The sequence below is a fragment of the Neoarius graeffei genome, chromosome 24 (genome assembly GCF_027579695.1).
Source record: "Neoarius graeffei isolate fNeoGra1 chromosome 24, fNeoGra1.pri, whole genome shotgun sequence".
NCBI classification, from domain to species: domain Eukaryota; kingdom Metazoa; phylum Chordata; class Actinopteri; order Siluriformes; family Ariidae; genus Neoarius; species Neoarius graeffei.
The window spans coordinates 40,569,572-40,590,771 of NC_083592.1; the positions used below are offsets into that span (position 1 = coordinate 40,569,572).

Sequence of the window (21,200 nt, forward strand, 5' to 3'; positions counted from 1 at the left end):
ATGTAAAGTGTTGGTAATGCATTAAATAAGAACTTTTGACATAAGTTTAAAAAAAATAATATATATATATATATATATATATATATATTAGAAATTATTTCGATACACTGTTACTATATAACTGTAAAAATATAGGAAACTTTTGAATGCAGTTTTCTTTTTCTTTTCTTTATCTTATGATTTTTTTTAATCATCTCCTGCGTTTATGTCAGATGTGTCTCATGACCTTTATCTAAATTTAAGACGATGCAACATAAGACAAGTTGCTAATTATTTTTGAAGGGTGTTATCTCACTTTAAAGAGTATATAGTTTTTTATTTCATGTCAAAACTTAAACTTAAATCCTAATTCAGCGTTTACATTAACCAAAAATAATTTGTACTCACAATATTTCATGAGTACTTTACGTTTTAGGAGCGGAACTATTCAACAGAGTTTGTGCGTCCAGACGGAATGTAATAACGGTGGCACCAGTAAATATGGCAGCCTCCGCGAGGAGTTTATTGAGAGGTCAGGTTTATAGACTTTACTTCTTTTTTCTGTTGTCTAAAAATATTGTGAATATACTGTATTAACACGTTTTATGTCTTATTTCTGCATGAATGTACAGTTTATCATAAACTCTACTGAGTGGTCATGTGTGTAGTATGGAACTACTGTAGCAACACTATCTAACATGTTGATGCTCTTGTTGTTGTTTTAATAAATTGTGGAGGTTTTCTCTCACAGTGTTGGCTGGATGTCAGAAGCAGATCCTCATCTCTAGCTCTTCATCATTATGTCCGTCCCAGAATGCAGCTACTAGGCATCATCCTGTGAGGACCTATGCTGCAGTAGCCAAGTGAGCATCCTGCATTTCAGTGCCTTTCACAGATTTAAAAAAAGAAAATTAAGAAAATCAAATTAGAGAATATATCACGTTCAGAAAAGCAAGGGACAAACATCTGTATCATTTTTAAACTAATAATGTTTAAATCTATGTTAGAATACCCCTTTATTCACTTGTGATAATGAATTTGGGTGGCAATGGTTAGCACGGTCGCCTCATAGCAAGAAGGTTCTGGGTTCGAACCCAGTGGCTGGCAAGGGCCTTTCTGTGCAGAGTTTGCATGTTCTCCCCGTGTCTGCGTGGGTTTCCTCCGGGTGCTCTGGTTTCCCCCACAATCCAAAGACATTCAGGTTAGGCTAATATGGGACGGCCTTGGGCTGAGGTGCCCTTGAGCGAGGCACCTAACTCCCAACTGCTCCCCGGGCGCTGTTAGCATGTCTGCCTACTGCTCTGGGTGTGTGTGTGCATGTGTGTGTTCACTGCTTCAGATGGGTTAAATGCAGAGAGGAAATTTCACAAGTGTGTGATGAATAAAGTTGTGCTTTTCTTTGTAAAACCTAACACATTAACTGTTTTGTTGTTCTGAAATAACTTTTGTCTTCTTTATTTTGTCAATAAAAGAATGCACTTTTTTTCATTTGACTTTTTCTCTCTGCTCATCGAGCACTGTGTGAATAGATGCAATGAGACCTTTTTTTTAATTGAAAACCATGGACATACAAACATGGCACTTATTTCACATAAAAGACATGGATACAAAGGTTGAGCATGGAAGGAAAAAAAGAGAGAAAAGGGGAAAAGGGTAAACAGAACAGGGGCTTAGCTCAAATTAAATTAAAAAACAGATGGTAAAGAGAATAAATGAAGGGCTGTCTTATCTTTTATAGAGATTTGTACAAGATCTTAAATTCATTCGGATGCAATGAGACCTAGCTGTCATATTCTTTAGTTTTGGACCAGTCATTTATGTATTTAAGTTTCTTGAGTGACACCTGCTGGCAACAAGATGACCTTGTGCCCTTGTAGTGGCACACAAAGGGTTAAATGAGAGGTTTGGGGAAGACATAGGAGACGGATTTAGGACAGGACTCAGTCTGAAATATTTGGAAAGTTTGGAGACGGAAGCAGGCATATGGTTTTTCGATTGATTGATTTGGATAGACTGACTGACTGACTTGGTTATTTTTCACCATTGATTTTATATACCAGTTTAAACACATTTTCCTTTGTTATTAGTCATAAAAGGTTTTTATTTTTACCACGTTTACTTTAAAGCATTCAATAGAATAAACTTTGGAATCTATAGAAACCCCTGAGGTGTCCACAAGAAGTGGCTTATTGGAAGGCACTACAAGTTTATTTAGCATATTATAGGATGCATGAAACAAATCTTTTATTTTTTGCTTCTGCAGGCGGTCTAAGAAAGAGAGAAAAGTTGAAAAGGGAGCAGCAAAGGAAGTAAAGAAAGAAGAGAAGAAGAAGGAGAAGCAGAAGATCGATGATACGGGTCGTCATAAGCCATACGGCCTGACAGCCTGGGCGCCGATCGATGATGTGTACGTAGTGAGGCACTATCCTAAACCAGTGTATGATGCAGATGTCGCTGTGGACATGCTGAAGAGCTTCCAGAAGCTGGACTTTACCCCTGAAGATCAACCTCTTTTCATTGAACTGAAGCTGGATATGAAACTCGAGAAAAAGGTACATAACGCACTTTTTAAACATGTTTCTTTACACTTTGTATTGATTGTTATATTACCTGCCTAGGTGATGCAGAATGAAGTGTTTCTAGATATTTTAAAAGAGTTTAAGTGTTCACATGATGATGTAATAGAATAAAATGCTAGTATGCAACCATAATCATGTTCAAGAGGAAAAATATCTTCGAACCCGATTGGCTTTCTTTAAATTTGAATTTTTTTTGGAAGCAAGTCTGTTTTTAAAGAGTAGATTCTCAACTGCTCTTTCCTGTTCCAGAACTCATAATCTGTCGACTTTGGTTCATGGATATAAAAATTGAATATTTACGTTTTAAAAATCTCATCTCATTATCTGTAGCCGCTTTATCCTTCTACAGGGTCGCAGGCAAGCTGGAGCCTATCCCAGCTGACTACGGGCGAAAGGCGGGGTACACCCTGGACAAGTCGCCAGGTCATCACAGGGCTGACACATAGACACAGACAACCATTCACACTCACATTCACACCTACGGTCAATTTAGAGTCACCAGTTAACCTAACCTGCATGTCTTTGGACTGTGGGGGAAACCGGAGCACCCGGAGGAAACCCACGCGGACACGGGGAGAACATGCAAACTCCACACAGAAAGGCCCTCGCCGGCCCCGGGGCTCGAACCCAGGACCTTCTTGCTGTGAGGCGACAGCACTAACCACTACACCACCGTGCCGCCCTCGTTTTAAAAATGCTTTTTACAATTCATTTGAAGACCAAAAATATGGATATATTGCAGCTTTATCTCCTAGTTAACCAGACCTTCCAGGCAGACACACAGGAGCTTTCACCTGCTCTGAGGTCCGGCGAATAAACTGATGATTTGTTCACCTCTGTAATCTCTCAACATTTGTACCCAAACTAACTCTGCCAACTTACTGTACAATATCTGCTTATGATAAAAGTTGTCTTTTTTTTCCTTTTCTTTCTTTTCCTCTCAAATTAGAAAAAAGTAGACCCCTTTGTTAGCACTGTCCATTTACCGCATCCATTTAAAAGTGAGCCGAACAAAGTCGTCGTGTTCACAGAGGTGAGTGTCTGCTTCTAAACTGCACACTTTAAAGTCTGTGCAGCTCTCTGTTTAGTTGAATGTGAATTTAAGCTGGATTTTAATCATCCTTATTGTAATATAATGTTCTGTTGTGTGTCTATATGATTTGTTTGTTTGTTTGTTTGTTTGTTTGTTTGTTTGTTTGTTTGTTTGTTTGTTTAAGAATCCAGAGGAGGCCAGAGTGGCCACTGAGTATGGAGCAGCTGTCGTGGGAGGAGCCGAACTTGTTGAGAAGGTACGACATATTGATGTTAAAAGCAAACCTTCAGTCTGATTAATCACTTCTGCTGAACAGCTTTATTTGGTAAGGTTGCGTTAGATGCTTCAGCTGGGTCCAGAAATCAGTCAGTGAGTCAAGCGAAAAACCAAGTCAGTGAATAAATCAATCATTAAACCAAGTAATTAATTAGTCAGTCAGACATTCATTTAATCACTGTCAATAAATAAAATAATTAATTAGGCATTCAGGCCAGGGCGGCACGGTGGTGTAGTGGTTAGCGCTGTCACCTCACAGCAAGAAGGTCCGGGTTCGAGCCCCGTGGCCGGCGAGGGCCTTTCTGTGCGGAGTTTGCATGTTCTCCCCGTGTCCGCATGGGTTTCCTCCGGGTGCTCCGGTTTCCCCCACAGTCCAAAGACATGCAGGTTAGGTTAACTGGTGGCTCTAAATTGACCGTAGGTGTGAATGTGAGTGTGAATGGTTGTCTGTGTCTATGTGTCAGCCCTGTGATGACCTGGCGACTTGTCCAGGGTGTACCCCGCCTTTCGCCCATAGTCAGCTGGGATAGGCTCCAGCTTGCCTGCGACCCTGTAAGACAGGATAAAGCATCTAGAGATAATGAGATGAGATGAGGCATTCAGGCCAGTAAACCAACTAATCAGTCATTCAGTCAAATAAATATGCAGAATAATTTAACGGTTAAAAATTCTGATTTCGCCAGTAATTTGATCCCAAGTTCACATGCACTTTTAAGGCTAATCGCACGACTTCATACCTCCACATTTGTGCTCTAATTACTACCACAGAAGTAGCATATCCCAATTTACATACAGTACCAATCAAAAGTTTGGACACCCCTTCAAATTCAATGTTTTTTCTTAATTTTTATAAATGAAAAGTCACTTCATGCCTTAAAGTAACGATAGATGTCGTTTCTCTTTACTTAGTTGAGCGGTTCTTGATATAATATGGATTACTACAGTTGTGGAATAGGGCTGTTTACTGCATTTTTATTATTTACTGTTTGATTTCAAACGCATTAAGAAGGCAAGAAATTGCACGAATTAACTTTTGACGAGGCACCTGTTAATTGAAAAGCATTCCAGGTGACTCCCTCATGAAGCTGGTTAAGATAACGCCAATAGCGTGCAAAGCGTCATCAAGGCTGGCTACTTTGAAGAATCTAAAATATGAAACATATTGTTTTTTTATTTACCACATAATTCCATACATGTTCCGGATGTTATTTCATAGTTTTGATGTCTTCAGTTTTGTAGAAAATAGTCAAAATACAGAAAGAAAAAAAACCCCACAACACAACTATGAATGAGTAGGGGTGTACAAACCTTTGCCTGGTACTGTATTAAATTCCTTTTTAACTAGCCTTTTTTACTAGAATAGTTTGGGGAGTTTACTTTCTCATAAAAAAAACCCTGACACTTTTTTTTTTCTTTCCCCCTCTAAAACGACCCAGAGAGCCATTTTAATGTCACACAAAGTATGAATAGCCTACTAACTGAATGCTGATCTAAAAAAATATGTTATTAATTTTAAATACTTCTTTTTTAGAAAAAGTTTAGAAGAGACTTACAAGCACCTTAAAATGTATCTGCAAAGAGACCTGGGAAATCGATACTTATGGCTTTAATCAAGTACCTTTTTTTCAGCATATATATACTTTCTTCAAATCGATGGTGGTGTACGTGTTTGTGTTTGACAGGTATAATCTCATCTCATCATCTCTAGCCGCTTTATCCTTCTACAGGGTCGCAGGCAAGCTGGAGCCCATCCCAGCTGACTACGGGCGAAAGGCGGGGTACACCCTGGACAAGTCGCCAGGTCATCACAGGGCTGCACATAGACACAGACAACCATTCACACTCACATTCACACCTACGGTCAATTTAGAGTCACCAGTTAACCTAACCTGCATGTCTTTGGACTGTGGGGAAAACCGGAGCACCCGGAGGAAACCCACGCGGACACGGGGAGAACATGCAAACTCCACACAGAAGGGCCCTCGCCGGCCACGGGGCTCGAACCCGGACCTTCTTGCTGTGAGGCGACAGCGCTAACCACTACACCACCGTGCCGCCCCAACAGGTATAATATAACAGATTATTATCCATACAAGACACTTTTTCGATGGAATAAAAACATGTGTTCTGTTCCCTTCCAGCGGGTTTCATTCATTTGGTTTGACAGCATGCAATATTGTTATCATATCGCTTATCCTACCTGTATTACATCACTCTACCCAGTGGAGAATGAGCGTTGAATATGGTTTACGATATTGCATGGTTGTCAAGACGACATGTCGTCACACGTCAGAGACGTAAAACTTCCGTGCTAGTGAGCGACTGTGAGAATTTGTAAACAAACATGGCCACCAGGTTTGCTTTGTTAAATACAGAAGATTTTGAGAGAATTTTGAAAGAGAAAGACACGTTGAACACCCGAAAGGAATGTGTATGTATAATAATATTAGTAATAATAATAATGGCGATGATGATGGCTGGCTTTTTTTTTGTGGTATATCAGATATATTCCATCCAGCTAGCATGATATTGAACTCGTCTTCGACTCATTCAATATCATGCTAGCTGAATGGAATATATCTGATATACCACTCAATGCCAGCCAGTTATTATTTAAATAATGAGCAGAAATATTAAACTCCCTGCAAAAGCTTTACCGAATATCACTTGGTATTTCAGCCTGTAGCTTGACTAAAGCAGCACACACTCTGGCATTGTGCAACGTTCAGACTTCTACAGTGCCTTGCAAAAGTATTCATACCCCTTGAACTTTTTCACATTTTTCCACCTTACAACCACGAACTTAAAAGTTTTTTATTAAGATTTTATGTGATAGACCAACACAGAGTAGCACATAATTGTGAAGTGAAACGAAAATGATAAATGGTCCTCAAAATTTTAAACAAATAAAAATCTGAAAAATGTGGTGTGCATTAGTATTCAGCCCCCCTGCGTCAATACTTTGTAGAGCCACCTTTTGCTGCAATTACAGCTGCAAGTCTTTTGTGGTATGTCTCTACCAGCTTTGCACATCTAGACACTGAAATTTTTGCCCATTCTTCTTTGCAAAATAGCTCAAGCAGGGCTCAACATTAACGGTTGTCCGCTTGTCCGGGACAAGTGATCCTTTATGTCGGACAAGTTCATCATCTCAGTTACTTGTCCGATCGGACAAGTGCCAAAATACGCCGATATTCAGGTTACATATCAAATTTATCAGTTTATTCACATGATTTCCGAAGCATCTCACTCGACATATTGTTTTGATGAATCGCTGGATGTTTCTCTTCGGAAAGAGCGATGCGCCCATGCGCAATATTCCGCTTGCGAAACCGGCCAATACCGCTTCGTGTATTTGAGCTGAAAAGTAAACGGTCGTTTACCAGACCCTCCATGATTTCGTGATGTTGCGATTTGCAACTTCAACGCAAATTCAACCAATCCCCGCGAATTCAGGGCGGTGCTGCAATTATATCCAATCACCGCAACTTTCCCGCAAATTTGACCAATCGTTGGTGTCGTCTTGAGGTGACGTCGACAAACTACCTTCCGCCTTACTTCCGTGTATACGTTCAAGAGAAGCAGCATGTGCGAGTCAGTGTTTATATAGGCTTAAATTCTGTTACTGAAAGTGTGTGATGTTTACAGTGAAGCACTGTGTGCACTTTACATTATTTTTTTACTTAATACAAGAAATTAATGGATGCCAACATTTTTGCCAAAATGGCATTTTATTTTCCATTGTTTAGGCAGCTTCAGCATCATACTGTGAGATTCTGTTCAAATTGGGTTTTTTTCTTCTATGAAGCCTGAGCCATTTATTTTATTAGTTTATAATTATTGTTTAATTTAGTCTTCAGGAGAGACTGCCTGCACACAGTACTAGTATTAGGTTTTTTTTTCTTACATGAAAGCTGAGGCATTTATATTATATTTTAAGGTAACTTCATGTTGTGCTGTGAGGTTCTCTGCACTTTAACTTTTGAACCAACAGGTGCATTTGGATAAGTAAAGCCTATTTTTCTGCATTTTTGTAGTCCTGGTAATCTTTTATATTGGTAAAGTTGTTTTATTGGACCATTTCTCAGTGTCTTTGTTCTTTTAATCAATAGTTTTTCAGTAATAACTTAATATTTAACATATCACTCAATTTTAATCACAAAAAGAGAAAATCACAACAATTTCTCGCAACTTTCACTTCCTCCCGCAATGTAATCGCAATAAAAACCTAAAAAACACCGCAACTTTCATCACAACCATTAAATACCATACAGGAGCCACAATGAATAATTAGACAACAACAATTAATCAGTGGAGGATATATATTCAAAGTTAATAATTTAAAAATGAAAATATACTGTATAATTTTAATTTTCTGGTTTTCAATTTCTCATGAATAAATTAATGATTGATGGAGTCCAATTTTTTTCTGCAGTGAATAGATTGTGTTAAAGTAATTCTGGTGAAATTAGTTTATTACAAATAGTTTTTGTGTTTTTTTTTTTTTTTCTCAAATTTTTCTTCGGACAAGTCAACTTCACATTCGGACAAGTAAATTTCCTTTCAACTTGCCCAACAGGACAAGTGGTTTCAAAAGTTAATGTAGAGCCCTGCTCAAGCTCAGCCAGATTGGATGGAGAGCGTCTGTGAACAGCAATTTTCAAGTCTTGCCACAGATGCTCAATGGGATTTAGGTCTGGACTTTGACTGGGCCATTCTAACACATGAATATTCTTTGATCTAAACCATTCCATTGTAGCTCTGGCTGTATGTTTAGGGTCATTGTCTTGCTGGAAGGTGAATCTCCTTCCCAGTCTCAAGTCTTTTGCAGCCTCCGACAGGTTTTCTTCCAGGATTGCCCTGTATTTAGCTCCATCCATCTTCCCATCAACTCTGACCAGCTTCCCTGTCCCTGCTGAAGAAAAGCATCCCCATAGCATGATGCTGCCACCACCATGTTTCACAGTGGGGATGGTGTGTGCAGGGTGATGAGCAGTGTTAGTTTTCCGCCACACATAGCGCTTTGCATTTAGGCCAAAAAGTTCAACTTTGGTCTCATCTGACCAAAGCACCTTCTTCCACATGTTTGCTGTGTCCCCTACATGGCTTCTTATGCCTGTCTTTCAACAATGGCTTTCTTCTTGCCACTCTTCCAAAAAGGCCAGATTTGTGGAGTGTACGACTTATAGTTGTCCTGTGCACAGATTCTCCCACCTGAGCTGTGGATTTCTGCAGCTCCTCCAGAGTGATCATGGGCCTCTTGACTGCTTCTCAGACCAGTGCTCTCCTTGCTCGCTCTGTCAGTTTAGGTGGACGGCCATGTCTTGGTAGGTTTGCAGATGTGCCATACTTTTTCCATTTTTGAATGATAGATTGAACAGTGCTTCTTGAGATGTTCAGAGCTTGGGATATTTTTTTATAACCTAACCCTGCTTTAAACTTCTCCAGAACTTTATCCCTGACCTGTCTGGTGAGTTCTTTGGTCTTCATGATGCTGTTTGTTCTTCAGTGTTCTTTAACAAACCACTGAGGCCTTCACAGAACAAGTGTATTTATGCTGAGAGTAAATTACACACAGTAGGACTCTATTAACTAATTAGATGACTTCTGAAGGCAATTGATTGCACTGGATTGTATTTAGAGGTATCAGAGTACGGGGGCTGAATACTAATGCACACCACATTTTTCAGATTTTTATTTGTTTAAAATTTTGAAGACCATTTATCATTTTCGTTTCACTTCACAATTATGTGCTACTCTGTGTTGGTCTATCACATAAAATCTCAATAAAAAACTTTTAAGTTCGTGGTTGTAAGGTGGAAAAATGTGAAAAAGTTCAAGGGGTATGAATACTTTTGCAAGGCACTGTACATCAGAGGACAGAGAAGTGAAAATCTAATTAGATGAACAAATCTGACAGTGGCAATGCAATTTTAAGATAATCGAGAGGTCAGTACCGATATGTGCATGTTATAATTACTAAAGGTGAGTATGTATAGTATGAAGCTGGCACTGGAATTGCACACATCAAGCGAGAAACAGCATTACGTCCAGTGCTACTATCTGACCGTTTATTATAACCACGATGTTTCATTCTGACATAGGTTTTGAGCACTGTACACTCACGCCATGTTTGTGGAATGGCATTTAAGATCAATATTAAACACAGTGGTGCTTGAATGTTTGTGAAAGCTTCAGAATTTTCTGTACTTCTGCATAAATATGACCTAAAAGCTCATCAGATTTTCACACAAGTCCTAAAAATCAGTAAAGAGAACCCAGTTAAAGAAATGAGATAAAAAATATTATATTTGGTCATTTGTTTATTGAGGAAAATGATTCAGTGGTACATATTTGCAAGTATTAAAACTATGTAAAACATAACCAAGCAAGCGCTGACCTGGAACCCCCAAGGCAAGAGAAACAGAGGACGGCTCAGAAACATGTGGCATCGAGACCTCCATGTTGACACCAAAAGAATGGGGTACCCCTGGAGCCAGCTTGAACGAAAAGCCCAAGACCGGGATGCCTGGAGATCTCTCAGTGGCGGCCTATGCTCCAGGAGGGGTAGTAGGCTTAAGTAAGTAAAAGTATGTGAAAGTCTAGAATTAGCGCTTAATTTGAAAGTGAGATGAGTCACTTGTTTAAAATCAATGGGATGATATTCAGGTGTGAGTGAGCGCCTTGTTTTGTTTAAAGAACAGAGATCTATCAAAATCTGATTTTCACAACGTTTGTTGAAGTGTATCATGGCACGAACAAGGGAGATTTCTGAGAACCTCAGAAAGAGAGTTGTTGAGGCTCATCAGGTATGGAATCAATTTTGTGCCAAAAGTATTGTATGAACATTTTGCCACAAAATTGATTCCATAGCATTCCAGCATACAACCTCAATTCCCAAAAAGTTGGGACAAAGTACAAATTGTAAATAAAAACAGAATGCAATGATGTGGAAGTTTCAAAATTCCATATTTTATTCAGAATAGAACATAGATGACATATCAAATGTTTAAACTGAGAAAATGTATCATTTAAAGAGAAAAATTAGGTGATTTTAAATTTCATGACAACAACACATCTCAAAGTTGGGACAAGGCCATGTTTACCACTGTGAGACATCCTCTTTTCTCTTTACAACAGTCTGTAAACGTCTGGGGACTGAGGAGACAAGTTGCTCAAGTTTAGGGATAGGAATGTTAACCCATTCTTGTCTAATGTAGGATTCTAGTTGCTCAACTGTCTTAGGTCTTTTTTGTCGTATCTTCCGTTTTATGATGCGCCAAATGTTTTCTATGGGTGAAAGATCTGGACTGCAGGCTGGCCAGTTCAGTACCCGGACCCTTCTTCTACGCAGCCATGATGCTGTAATTGATGCAGTATGTGGTTTGGCATTGTCATGTTGGAAAATGCAAGGTCTTCCCTGAAAGAGACATCGTCTGGATGGGAGCATATGTTGCTCTAGAACCTGGATATACCTTTCAGCATTGATGGTGTCTTTCCAGATTTTAGCCACACGCACTAATGCAACCCCATACCATCAGAGATGCAGGCTTCTGAACTGAGCGCTGATAACAACTTGGGTCATCCTTTTCCTCTTTAGTCCGAATGACACGGCGTCCCTGATTTCCATAAAGAACTTCAAATTTTGATTCGTCTGACCACAGAACAGTTTTCCACTTTGCCACAGTCCATTTTAAATGAGCCTTGGCCCAGAGAAGACGTCTGCGCTTCTGGATCGTGTTTAGATACGGCTTCTTCTTTGAACTATAGAGTTTTAGCTGGCAACGGCGGATGGCACGGTGAATTGTGTTCACAGATAATGTTCTCTGGAAATATTCCTGAGCCCATTTTGTGATTTCCAATACAGAAGCATGCCTGTATGTGATGCAGTGCCGTCTAAGGGCCCGAAGATCACGGGCACCCAGTATGGTTTTCCGGCTTTGACCCTTACGCACAGAGATTCTTCCAGATTCTCTGAATCTTTTGATGATCTTATGCACTGTAGATGATGATATGTTCAAACTCTTTGCAATTTTACACTGTCGAACTCCTTTCTGATATTGCTCCACTATTTGTCAGTGCAGAATTAGGGGGATTGGTGATCCTCTTCCCATCTTTACTTCTGAGAGCCGCTGCCACTCCAAGATGCTCTTTTTATACCCAGTCATGTTAATGACCTATTGCCAATTGACCTAATGAGTTGCAATTTGGTCCTCCAGCTGTTCCTTTTTTGTACCTTTAACTTTTCCAGCCTCTTATTGCCCCTGGCCCAACTTTTTTGAGATGTGTTGCTGTCATGAAATTTCAAATGAGCCAATATTTGGCATGAAATTTCAAAATGTCTCACTTTCGACATTTGATATGTTGTCTATGTTCTATTGTGAATACAATATCAGTTTTTGAGATTTGTAAATTATTGCATTCCATTTTTATTTACAATTTGTACTTTGTCCCAATTTTTTTTGGAATCGGGGTTGTAAGAACCTTATCCCATCTGTGAAACATGGTGGTGGTAGTATCATGGTTTGGGCCTGTTTTGCTGCATCTGGGCCAGGATGGCTTGCCATCATTGATGGAACAATGAATTCTGAATTATACCAGTGAATTCTAAAGGAAAATGTCAGGACATTGGTTTGTGAACTGAATCTCAAGAGAAGGTGGGTCATGCAGCGAAACAACGACCCTAAGCACACAAGTCGTTCTACCAAAGAATGGTTAAAGAATAATAAAAGTCAGGTCTTGGAATGGCCAAGTCAAAGTTTTGACCTTAATGTAATAGAAATGTTTTGTGAGCAGTTCATGTGAGGAAACCCACCAACATCCCAGAGTTGAAGCTGTTCTGTACAGAGGAATGGGCTAAAATTCCTCCAAGCTGATCTGAGGATAATCAACAAGTTAGCAGAAATGTTTATTTGCAGCTATTGCTGCACTCTGGGGTTTGAAAGCAAAGGTTCACATACTTTTGCCATTCACAGATATGTAATATTGGATTATTTCCCTCAATAAATAAATGACCAAGTATAATATTTTTGCGTCTTTTGTTTAATTGGGGTTTTATTTATCTTGTGTGAAAATGTGATGTTTTAAGCCATTTATGCAGAAATAAAGAGTATTCTAAAGGGTTCACAAACTTTCAAGCACTACTGTATTTAAACATGATACGAAAAATTAAAGATGCTGACTGCAAAGTTGAATTCTGGGCAAAATGTTCTATTGCTGTTGGAGTTGAGTGATGTTTCGCTGCTGCACACACCGTGTATCCTGTGTGTGAATGTTTTGCTGGGATAAAGCGTCCCGCATTTTACGATTCCAGAGATTGCCGAAGCAAGTGAGCAACAATATCATGTGACCACCGTGGGTCGTGTTTGACCTACTTTTAACCAAAACAAGGCTGCGTGGGCAAACATGACGGACTCCGCTCTCCCGCCAGCTAAAAGCCAGTGGATAAGAAAGGGAAAGCCTACTTCGTGAGGGCAACTGCAAAATAGAGTAATGGTAGATGACGTGTCATTTTCCTGGACAGATAACAATTATTCTAGCTAGCGCTTAGCTATCTTAGTCTTAGGCCCTGTCCACACAGCAACGGATTCAGGTGAATCTGATAAAATTGTTTATTGTTTCTGCCTGGCGTCCACACGGCACCGGCGTTTTGGGTGCCCCAGAACAAAATCTTTTGAGAACGGGTTCCAGAGTGGAAAGATCTGGCAACGGCCCCGTTGCGAAGTCGTTTGGATGAGTAGAATGGATTTGTTTACGATGACATCACAACCACATGACAATCCCGCCAGCAAAAATAGGGGAAAAAAAGGAGCGATCTCACCTCTTCAGATGTTGGTTTAAGTCCGACAATACATTCCTCAAAAAGGGCGTAGAACAACAAAGTAATCCATCAACGTGTAGCATTCAATTTATTCCGGACCATTAAAGAATTCTGGAGGATATCAGAATGTTGGCGTACCGGCTTCCATCTACCCCCGTTCATTCCTCTTTCCGCGTCTCCATTCAAAAAACGAGCACGTGATTTAAAGGGACTATAGCCATAGGACAGGGAGTGAGAAGGTGTGCGCGTGTGACAGTGACAGGGAAGAACCTAGGCTCCTGCTCGCCCTGAATTTCTCTTAAAGTGAAGGCAGAAGAACGTTCAGCGCCTGGCCAGGCTTTCTATGTATTAATTTACATAGACGTTTTAATATGAAATATAAATGAGTGTCTTAGACAATAGATACTATTTTACACTACTGACTAATAATCAAAACTTTGTGGCTGATGCTACAGAAGAAGGGGTTTATGCGCATGCGTCTACTTCTTCTATTGTTCTGGTGTCTCCGATGGGACCGTCTTACAGCGCACGTAGAGGTGTGGCATGTGTATTGCATCGTTTTCAGCAAGCGCTGCATTGCCATATGAACCTGATATTTTACTGATCCGTTGCCCATGTGGACGTGATATTTAAAAAAAAAAAATCTCGTTGTCATGTGGATGTAGCCGTAGAATGCATGGGCTCGACTCCACGGTAGTGAGTATGGAGTTATACACCTAATGTTTTGATCTTGCAGAGAAAGAAACGAGAACACAAAAGCAGTAACAGAAAAGATATATTCGTCTTTTGTTTCACGGATCTATTTGCGAATGTCAAGCACAAATTACATCCCTGTGACTCAAAACTACATACCTCGAGTACCTACGACTTGGTGTGACTTAGTTCCATAGCTATGCTAATTAGTTAAAGCTCCTCACATTCGGCTATTTCCATAGGGCCATACTGTTTGGCTCCAAGAGGTAGGATATTTGGTCCCAAAATGGAGGAAAGCAACCCTCAGCACATCGAAATGATCACATCTCATCCGCATGATGATGTTCTTGCGAGACATGGGGAAAATGGCATGCACAATAAAAAAAATTTTTTTAATTTCAGATTGAGATGTTCTAGAGAGGGCATAATTGTATTTTTTTTTGCGTAAACTGAAGTGATGGGCGGCACGGTGGTGTAGTGGTTAGCACTGTCGACTCACAGCAAGAAGGTCCGGGTTCGAGCCCCGTGGCCGGCGAGGGCCTTTCTGTGCGGAGTTTGCATGTTCTCCCCGTGTCCGCGTGGGTTTCCTCCGGGTGCTCCGGTTTCCCCCGCAGTCCAAAGACATGCAGGTTAGGTTAACTGGTGACTCTAAATTGACCGTAGGTGTGAATGTGAGTGTGAATGGTTGTCTGTGTCTATGTGTCAGCCCTGTGATGACCTGGCGACTTGTCCAGGGTGTACCCCGCCTTTCGCCCGTAGTCAGCTGGGATAGGCTCCAGCTTGCCTGCGACCCTGTAGGATAGGATAAAGCGGCTAGAGATAATGAGATGAGATGAAACTGAAGTGATGAAATAAACAAGTGTTAGTCGTGGGCTCAGACGGTTGTTCGTACTTTTGTAGATTTTGGAAGATGAGATCACAGCAGACTTTTACGTGGCTGTTCCAGACATCATCGCAAAGCTCCTGCCTTTGAAAAACAAACTGAGGAAGAAATTCCCAAAGAGCAAACGAGGTCAGTGTGTTCCTTCCAATCACACTCTGGAAAAAAAATGACAACAAATTACTGGTTTAAGTCATCTTAAATGTTTTTGTTCAGGGTCAGTTGGGGTGAACATTCCTAAAATGCTTCAGTTGTTCAAGAGTGGACATGAGTACATGGTGGAGAGGGAAGCCTACGTCATCACGCAAGTCGGAACGGTAAATTTAAATCGAAGCCTTGTAGCACAGCAATGATTATAGTAACAGATTAGATGTTTATAACCATAGCTCTAATAACATTTTACAGCATAATCATTTTCATTTTGTAAAATAATGGATATGAAGGTTTTCATTTTGAATATGTTGTAGTAGTAGTAAGGTACCATACTGACGGAGAAGCTTGACGTGGTCTAACTAACCAGCGTAAATCTATAGCGCTTAAATTTTATTGAAACAAATCATATATTGCAATATTGACTTATTTCAAACAGCTGGACATGCCAAAGGAACACATCCTGGATAACATGCGGGTCATCATTCAGGACGTCGCGTCCCACAAGCCAGCAGAATTCGGTGAGCGTTTCATCACTGCCGTGACTGACATTTAGTTTCAAAGTGTATCTTGATGCGAAGCTCCTGTTTGGTGCAGTGATTGTAATTGTTGTCCTTTTGTGTAGGTTCCTTTATTGAGAGAGCCATCACAAACAGCAATACGAGCGAGGCTTTACGCTTCAAATATGAACCATTTTTACAGCAAGAGGTGAAGGAGGCCTGATTTATGTGTAATGACGTAATAAAGTTTCTCAAATATGTAATCTTGTCTTGTCTGGTTTGTGGATAGGGTGTAGGGTTTGATCCTGAGTTCGAGTTACTACTGTGTCTGTATCAGAGGTGGACAGTAACGAAGTACATTTATTTGAGTACTGTACTTAAGTACACTTTTTGAGTATCTGTACTTTACTTGAGTATTTTTTTTATTATTTTTTATTTTTGGAAACTTATGACTTTAGCTTCACTACATTTGAAAGGCAAATATCGTACTTTTCACTCCACTACATTTCTGTCAAGGTCCTCGTTACTATGAAACAGCTTTGAAAGTGGATGTGTTTTCTTTTCTTTTCTAAAACATGATTGGTTTTTTCACAGGTGACACTGAGACAGTCTATCAGTAATCACTAGGGTCACGTCATGTCCATAGACTGTACAAAATCAAGTTCAATGATTTCTCAGCAGCATTAATCGAACACGATCAGTTGATGGCAGAATGGAAGGAGGCGGTTCTTCTGGAGAATGCACGCCCCCATGAACCCATGTTTCAGTTTTCTGTACGGATTAAAGATTAATTTCATTTTAAATGTTTGTTTGCCAAAAATGAACCACATCACGGCCTACAAAAACTCGCCGTCCGACCTGCAGGAGCATATTGAGGTATATAAACGTTTTATTCCAAGAGAAAGCCTGCAATTAAGTTGTCTGTGCTTTTAGAGCTCGCGATAACATTGCAATAGCTATGCAGTCTGGTTAGTCAAATGACTTTCTATGGATTTGCCATCGCCTCGTCCATGGCTAACGTTTATGCATAGCTAGTTAACTTGGACACTGTTAGTTAGCATGTAAAAATGGAGTTATGCTAACATGAATAACGTTAACATATTCCTCTAGTAGCATTAGCTACTCAATATGATTTCGAGTTTGAAAACAGTTTGCTAGCATGTCAGGTGGAGTTTCACTGACTTAACGTCAAACCACTATGATGGCACAGCATGCGTTCATTTTGTGAATTCACATTTCTGTCTTTGGTAATTGCATTAAGTTTTGTAAGCGTGGCAATAATACAATGATACGTTGACAAAAAATGTACTTTTAATACTTAAGTATTTTTAAAAGCCAGTACTTCAGTACTTTAACTTAAGTAAAAATTTGACTGGACAACTTTCACTTGTATCCGAGTAACATTTGACCAGTGGAATCTGTACTTTGACTTAAGTAATGAAGTTGGGTACTTTGTCCACCTCTGATCTGTGTGCAGTTTTGGTGCATCTCATGTCTGAGTGGGTTTCCTCTGGGTTGTCCGGTTTCCTCCCACTTCCTGAAAATATGTAGGTAGATTGGCTAAGCTAGACTGCTCATCCTTTAGTGTGAGTGAAAGCCTGTGATGCCCTGGTGTCCCATCCAGGATGTCGTCCTGCTTTGAGCCCAGTGTTCCTGGTTTAAGCTTTGGATCCACCATGACTCTGAGAAGGGTAAAGTAGTTACTGGAATTAAATGCGGGGGGGGGGCTTTTCATTTTATTTTTTATATAATATATCTATATTTTTTTTACTTTGGCCCAGAGAGATTGATTGTTTACCACAGACAGGCTATGTCGTGACATTTCAATACCTTTGGTCAGCACCAGGTGGCAGTCTTTCTCCCATCATTATTCACCTGCTGGATCATTATAACTAATACCAATGCTGAGTGTTTAACATCTTTTTATTTCATTAGCATAATCACTTTTCATTTTAACAAAAGGAAAAAAAATCAAGATTTGGTCAATAATTAATTTTTTTTTTTTTTTGTCAACAGGTCTATGCAAACAATTGAAATTTGCCATCTTCTTCTTTGTCCCATAGCCAGCAAGGGCTGTAAGGGCACCAATGATGACATTTTAACAGTCCATCATTGGTGTGTCTTGGGAATTTAAACTTGGCGGAGCCCATCCCTCTCTAAGGTTGATCAATGGACAATGTAGACTAACTGCATGTCTTTGGACTGTGGGGGAAACCGGAGCACCCGGAAAAAACCTACGCAGACACTGGGAGAACATGCAAACTCCACACAGAAAGGCCCCCATCAGCTACTGGGCTTGAACCCAGAACCTTCTTGCTGTGAGGCGATAGTGCGAACCACTGCATCACTGTGCCGTCCTGAAATTTGCTGTGCATCTTCACAAACTTGAACTACCTGGGCCTAACAGATTTGGTGCTGGCATTTGAAACTACAATCATGCTTCAACGCTACAAACACGCACACTTGAATAGCTAAGCTATGTTCTCTTCCACAGGTAGCCAGAAATGGACATGTCACAAAGCTTGTACTTTCCTCACTAAACATTAAGTCACAGGAGTAGCCTATGGACTATTTAGTGTGCAGTTTATGATTATCAAACTTTCACATTCTTTGAACCAATATTGGGTTTCAGTTTGTGCATGACTCCCTGTTAGTGCTAGCTTTCCAGTGGAATTAGTTTACTTTAACTCTATGTATACACTTAAACTTCACAGAATTATTGTATTCCTTCTCATCGCTATATGTTCTAACTTTATACACCACAGCGCTGTTGAAATCTCTGTTCTGATTGGTCAGAAGGTGTATTGCAATTCTGACATTCCTGATTGAAAATACAGGCAAATTGCAGGTTTTTATGAATGCATTCCTTCGAATATATTATCACATCTATAGTACCTACTCATTTACAGGGACTTGTATGGTAAACACTTCACATAAAGCGATTTTCAAAACCTGTAATTGTTGATATGGTGACGTTTTCTGTGAGGACACATTTATTTTGGAAAGTCTGTACTGCTGGTGTTTTATAACAGTCAGACGTAAAGATGTCACTGTAGGTCTTCTGATATGAGAAAGTTTTCAGGACGGAGAACTGCTCTTTCCAGTTTCTTGGTAACATGACAAGCTGCATTTTGTTTTGTCTTATAAACGTCAAGAAAGAGAAAAAAACAGCATATAGTGTGGGAGTGATTTGCTTATCACTGCTATAACATGTGATAAGAACTGACTTGTTTTGCTGATGTTCTACAACATTAAATGCGAATGTATAAAAAGAATGAGAAATTGTAAATTAATTAAAAAAAAACCTAAATTTTTGGCAAATTGCTGTGTTGTAAGAGGAATAAAGCACGTTGTGATATATTGTATGGTTACAGAAACTTCAGGTGGAATAATAACTAATTTACACCATTGATTATTTTCTTCTAATCACACACCCAGCTGAGGAACAGGTTTTGGCCCAGGCCATCAGGCTTGTCCATCACTCTCTTTGAATACTGTAATTTTTGTACAATGCACTTTTTCACTAGTCTGTAATTGCCCTATATTTATACAATCTGATGCATCATGTCTCTTTTCCTGTATAGGTTTAATGCTTACCTACCTCACATGAGCTCTTGTAGTATATACTGTATCCTCTCATAGCTGTATGCATCATACTCCATTCTTCGTCATCATCATCTCCCTTGTCCAGCACTGTTGATCCACGTCATATTAATTGGAGCATAGTTTTACATCGGATATCCTTCCTGCCACAACCCTCCCATTTCTGGGCTTGGGAAACAACCATTCACACACCTTCACACCTATGGGCAAATTAGAGCCACCAGTTAACCTAACTGCATGTCTTTGGACTGTGGGGGAAACCGGAGCACCTGGAGGAAACCCACACAGACACGGAGGGAACATGCAAACTCCACAAAGAAAGGCCCCCGTTGGCCACTGGGCTTGAGCCCAGAACCTTCTTGCTATGAGGTGACCGTTCCATCTAATCAGGATCAGCTTGCCTGCGACCCTGTACAGGATAAGCGGCTACAGATGATGGATGGATGGATGGATGGATGGATGGATAGTCCATCTGGCTCAAACCAACACCCATGCTACAGTGAAAGTCATATGTTGAGATCACAAATTTCCCCATTCTGATGTTTGAAGTGAACATTAACTGAAGCTCTTGATTTGTATCGGCATGATTTTATGCCTTGTGTTGCTGTCAAGGGATTGGCTGATTACAGAACTGCATAGAACAGCAGGTGGATGGGTGCTCCTAATAAAGTGGCCGGTGGGTGTATAGAATTGTGTGGTAAACAAAAAAAGTGTTAAAAAAATTAATGTATTTCATATTTTAGATGCTTCATTTAAGATAAACAGTAAAAAGTAAATAATAAAAATACAGCAGTAAATAACCCTATTCCACAACTGTATTAATCCATATTCTATCAAGACCTGCTCAACTAAGTAAAGACAAACAACATCTATCATTACTTTAAGATATGAAGTGACTTTTACTTAATAAAAATTAACAAAAACCATTGGATTAGAACGTGGATCCAAACTTTTGGCTGCTACGATACACTGATATGCTACAAACAATTTTCACACTTTAATACCATTTCAAATGTATAAAATTATATTATGTTGGGAACTGGGGTGGCACGGTGGTGTAGTGGTTAGCGCTGTCGCCTTACAGGAAGAAGGTCCTGGGTTCGAGCCCAGTGGCCAGCGAGGGCCTTTCTGTGTGGAGTTTGCATGTTCTTCCAGTGTCTGCGTGGGTTTCCTCCGGGTGCTCCAGTTTCCCCCACAGTCCAAAGACATGCAGGTTAGGTTAATTGGAGGCTCTAAATTGACCGTAGGTGTGAGTGTGAATGGTTGTTTGTCTCTGAGTGTCAGCCCTGCAATAACCTGGCGACTTGTCCAGGGTGTATCCCGCCTCTTGCCCATAGTCAGCTGGGATAGGCTCCAGCTTGCCTGAGACCCTGTAGAACAGGATAAGCAGCTCCAGATAATGGATGGATGTTGGGAACTTTTGACCTGGGTCTTGGTGGATTTATGACTCAAATCTGGCAACCCTTGTCCCACGGGTCTGGAAGTAAACAAGACTAGAAAACCTGTAAAATAGTCAGATCTCTTGCTGAGTTCTGATTTCTTCACCACTTTGCCAGGGTCGCCCCCTGTAAAGGAAAACCCAGAAGGGTGTCTGTGTCATCCCTGGTCAAGTCGCGCTAACCTGGCGACTTGTCCAGGGTGTACCCCGCCTCTCACCCATAGTCAGCTGGGATAGGCTCCAGCTTGC

At 40.2% G+C, this 21,200-nt stretch overlaps 1 protein-coding gene across 1 annotated transcript; it reads left to right on the plus strand.

Annotated features, from left to right (window-relative positions):
- Positions 1-428: 428 nt before the first annotated feature.
- On the plus strand, positions 429-16,173 carry mrpl1 (mitochondrial ribosomal protein L1). The gene is made up of 9 exons (XM_060906648.1): positions 429-511; positions 731-842; positions 2,243-2,531; positions 3,508-3,591; positions 3,776-3,847; positions 15,281-15,392; positions 15,477-15,577; positions 15,850-15,931; positions 16,036-16,173. The coding sequence occupies exons 1-9, from the start codon at positions 481-483 to the stop codon at positions 16,131-16,133; spliced, it is 981 nt and encodes a 326-aa protein (XP_060762631.1). The 5' UTR covers positions 429-480; the 3' UTR covers positions 16,134-16,173.
- The last annotated feature ends 5,027 nt before the right edge of the window (positions 16,174-21,200 follow it).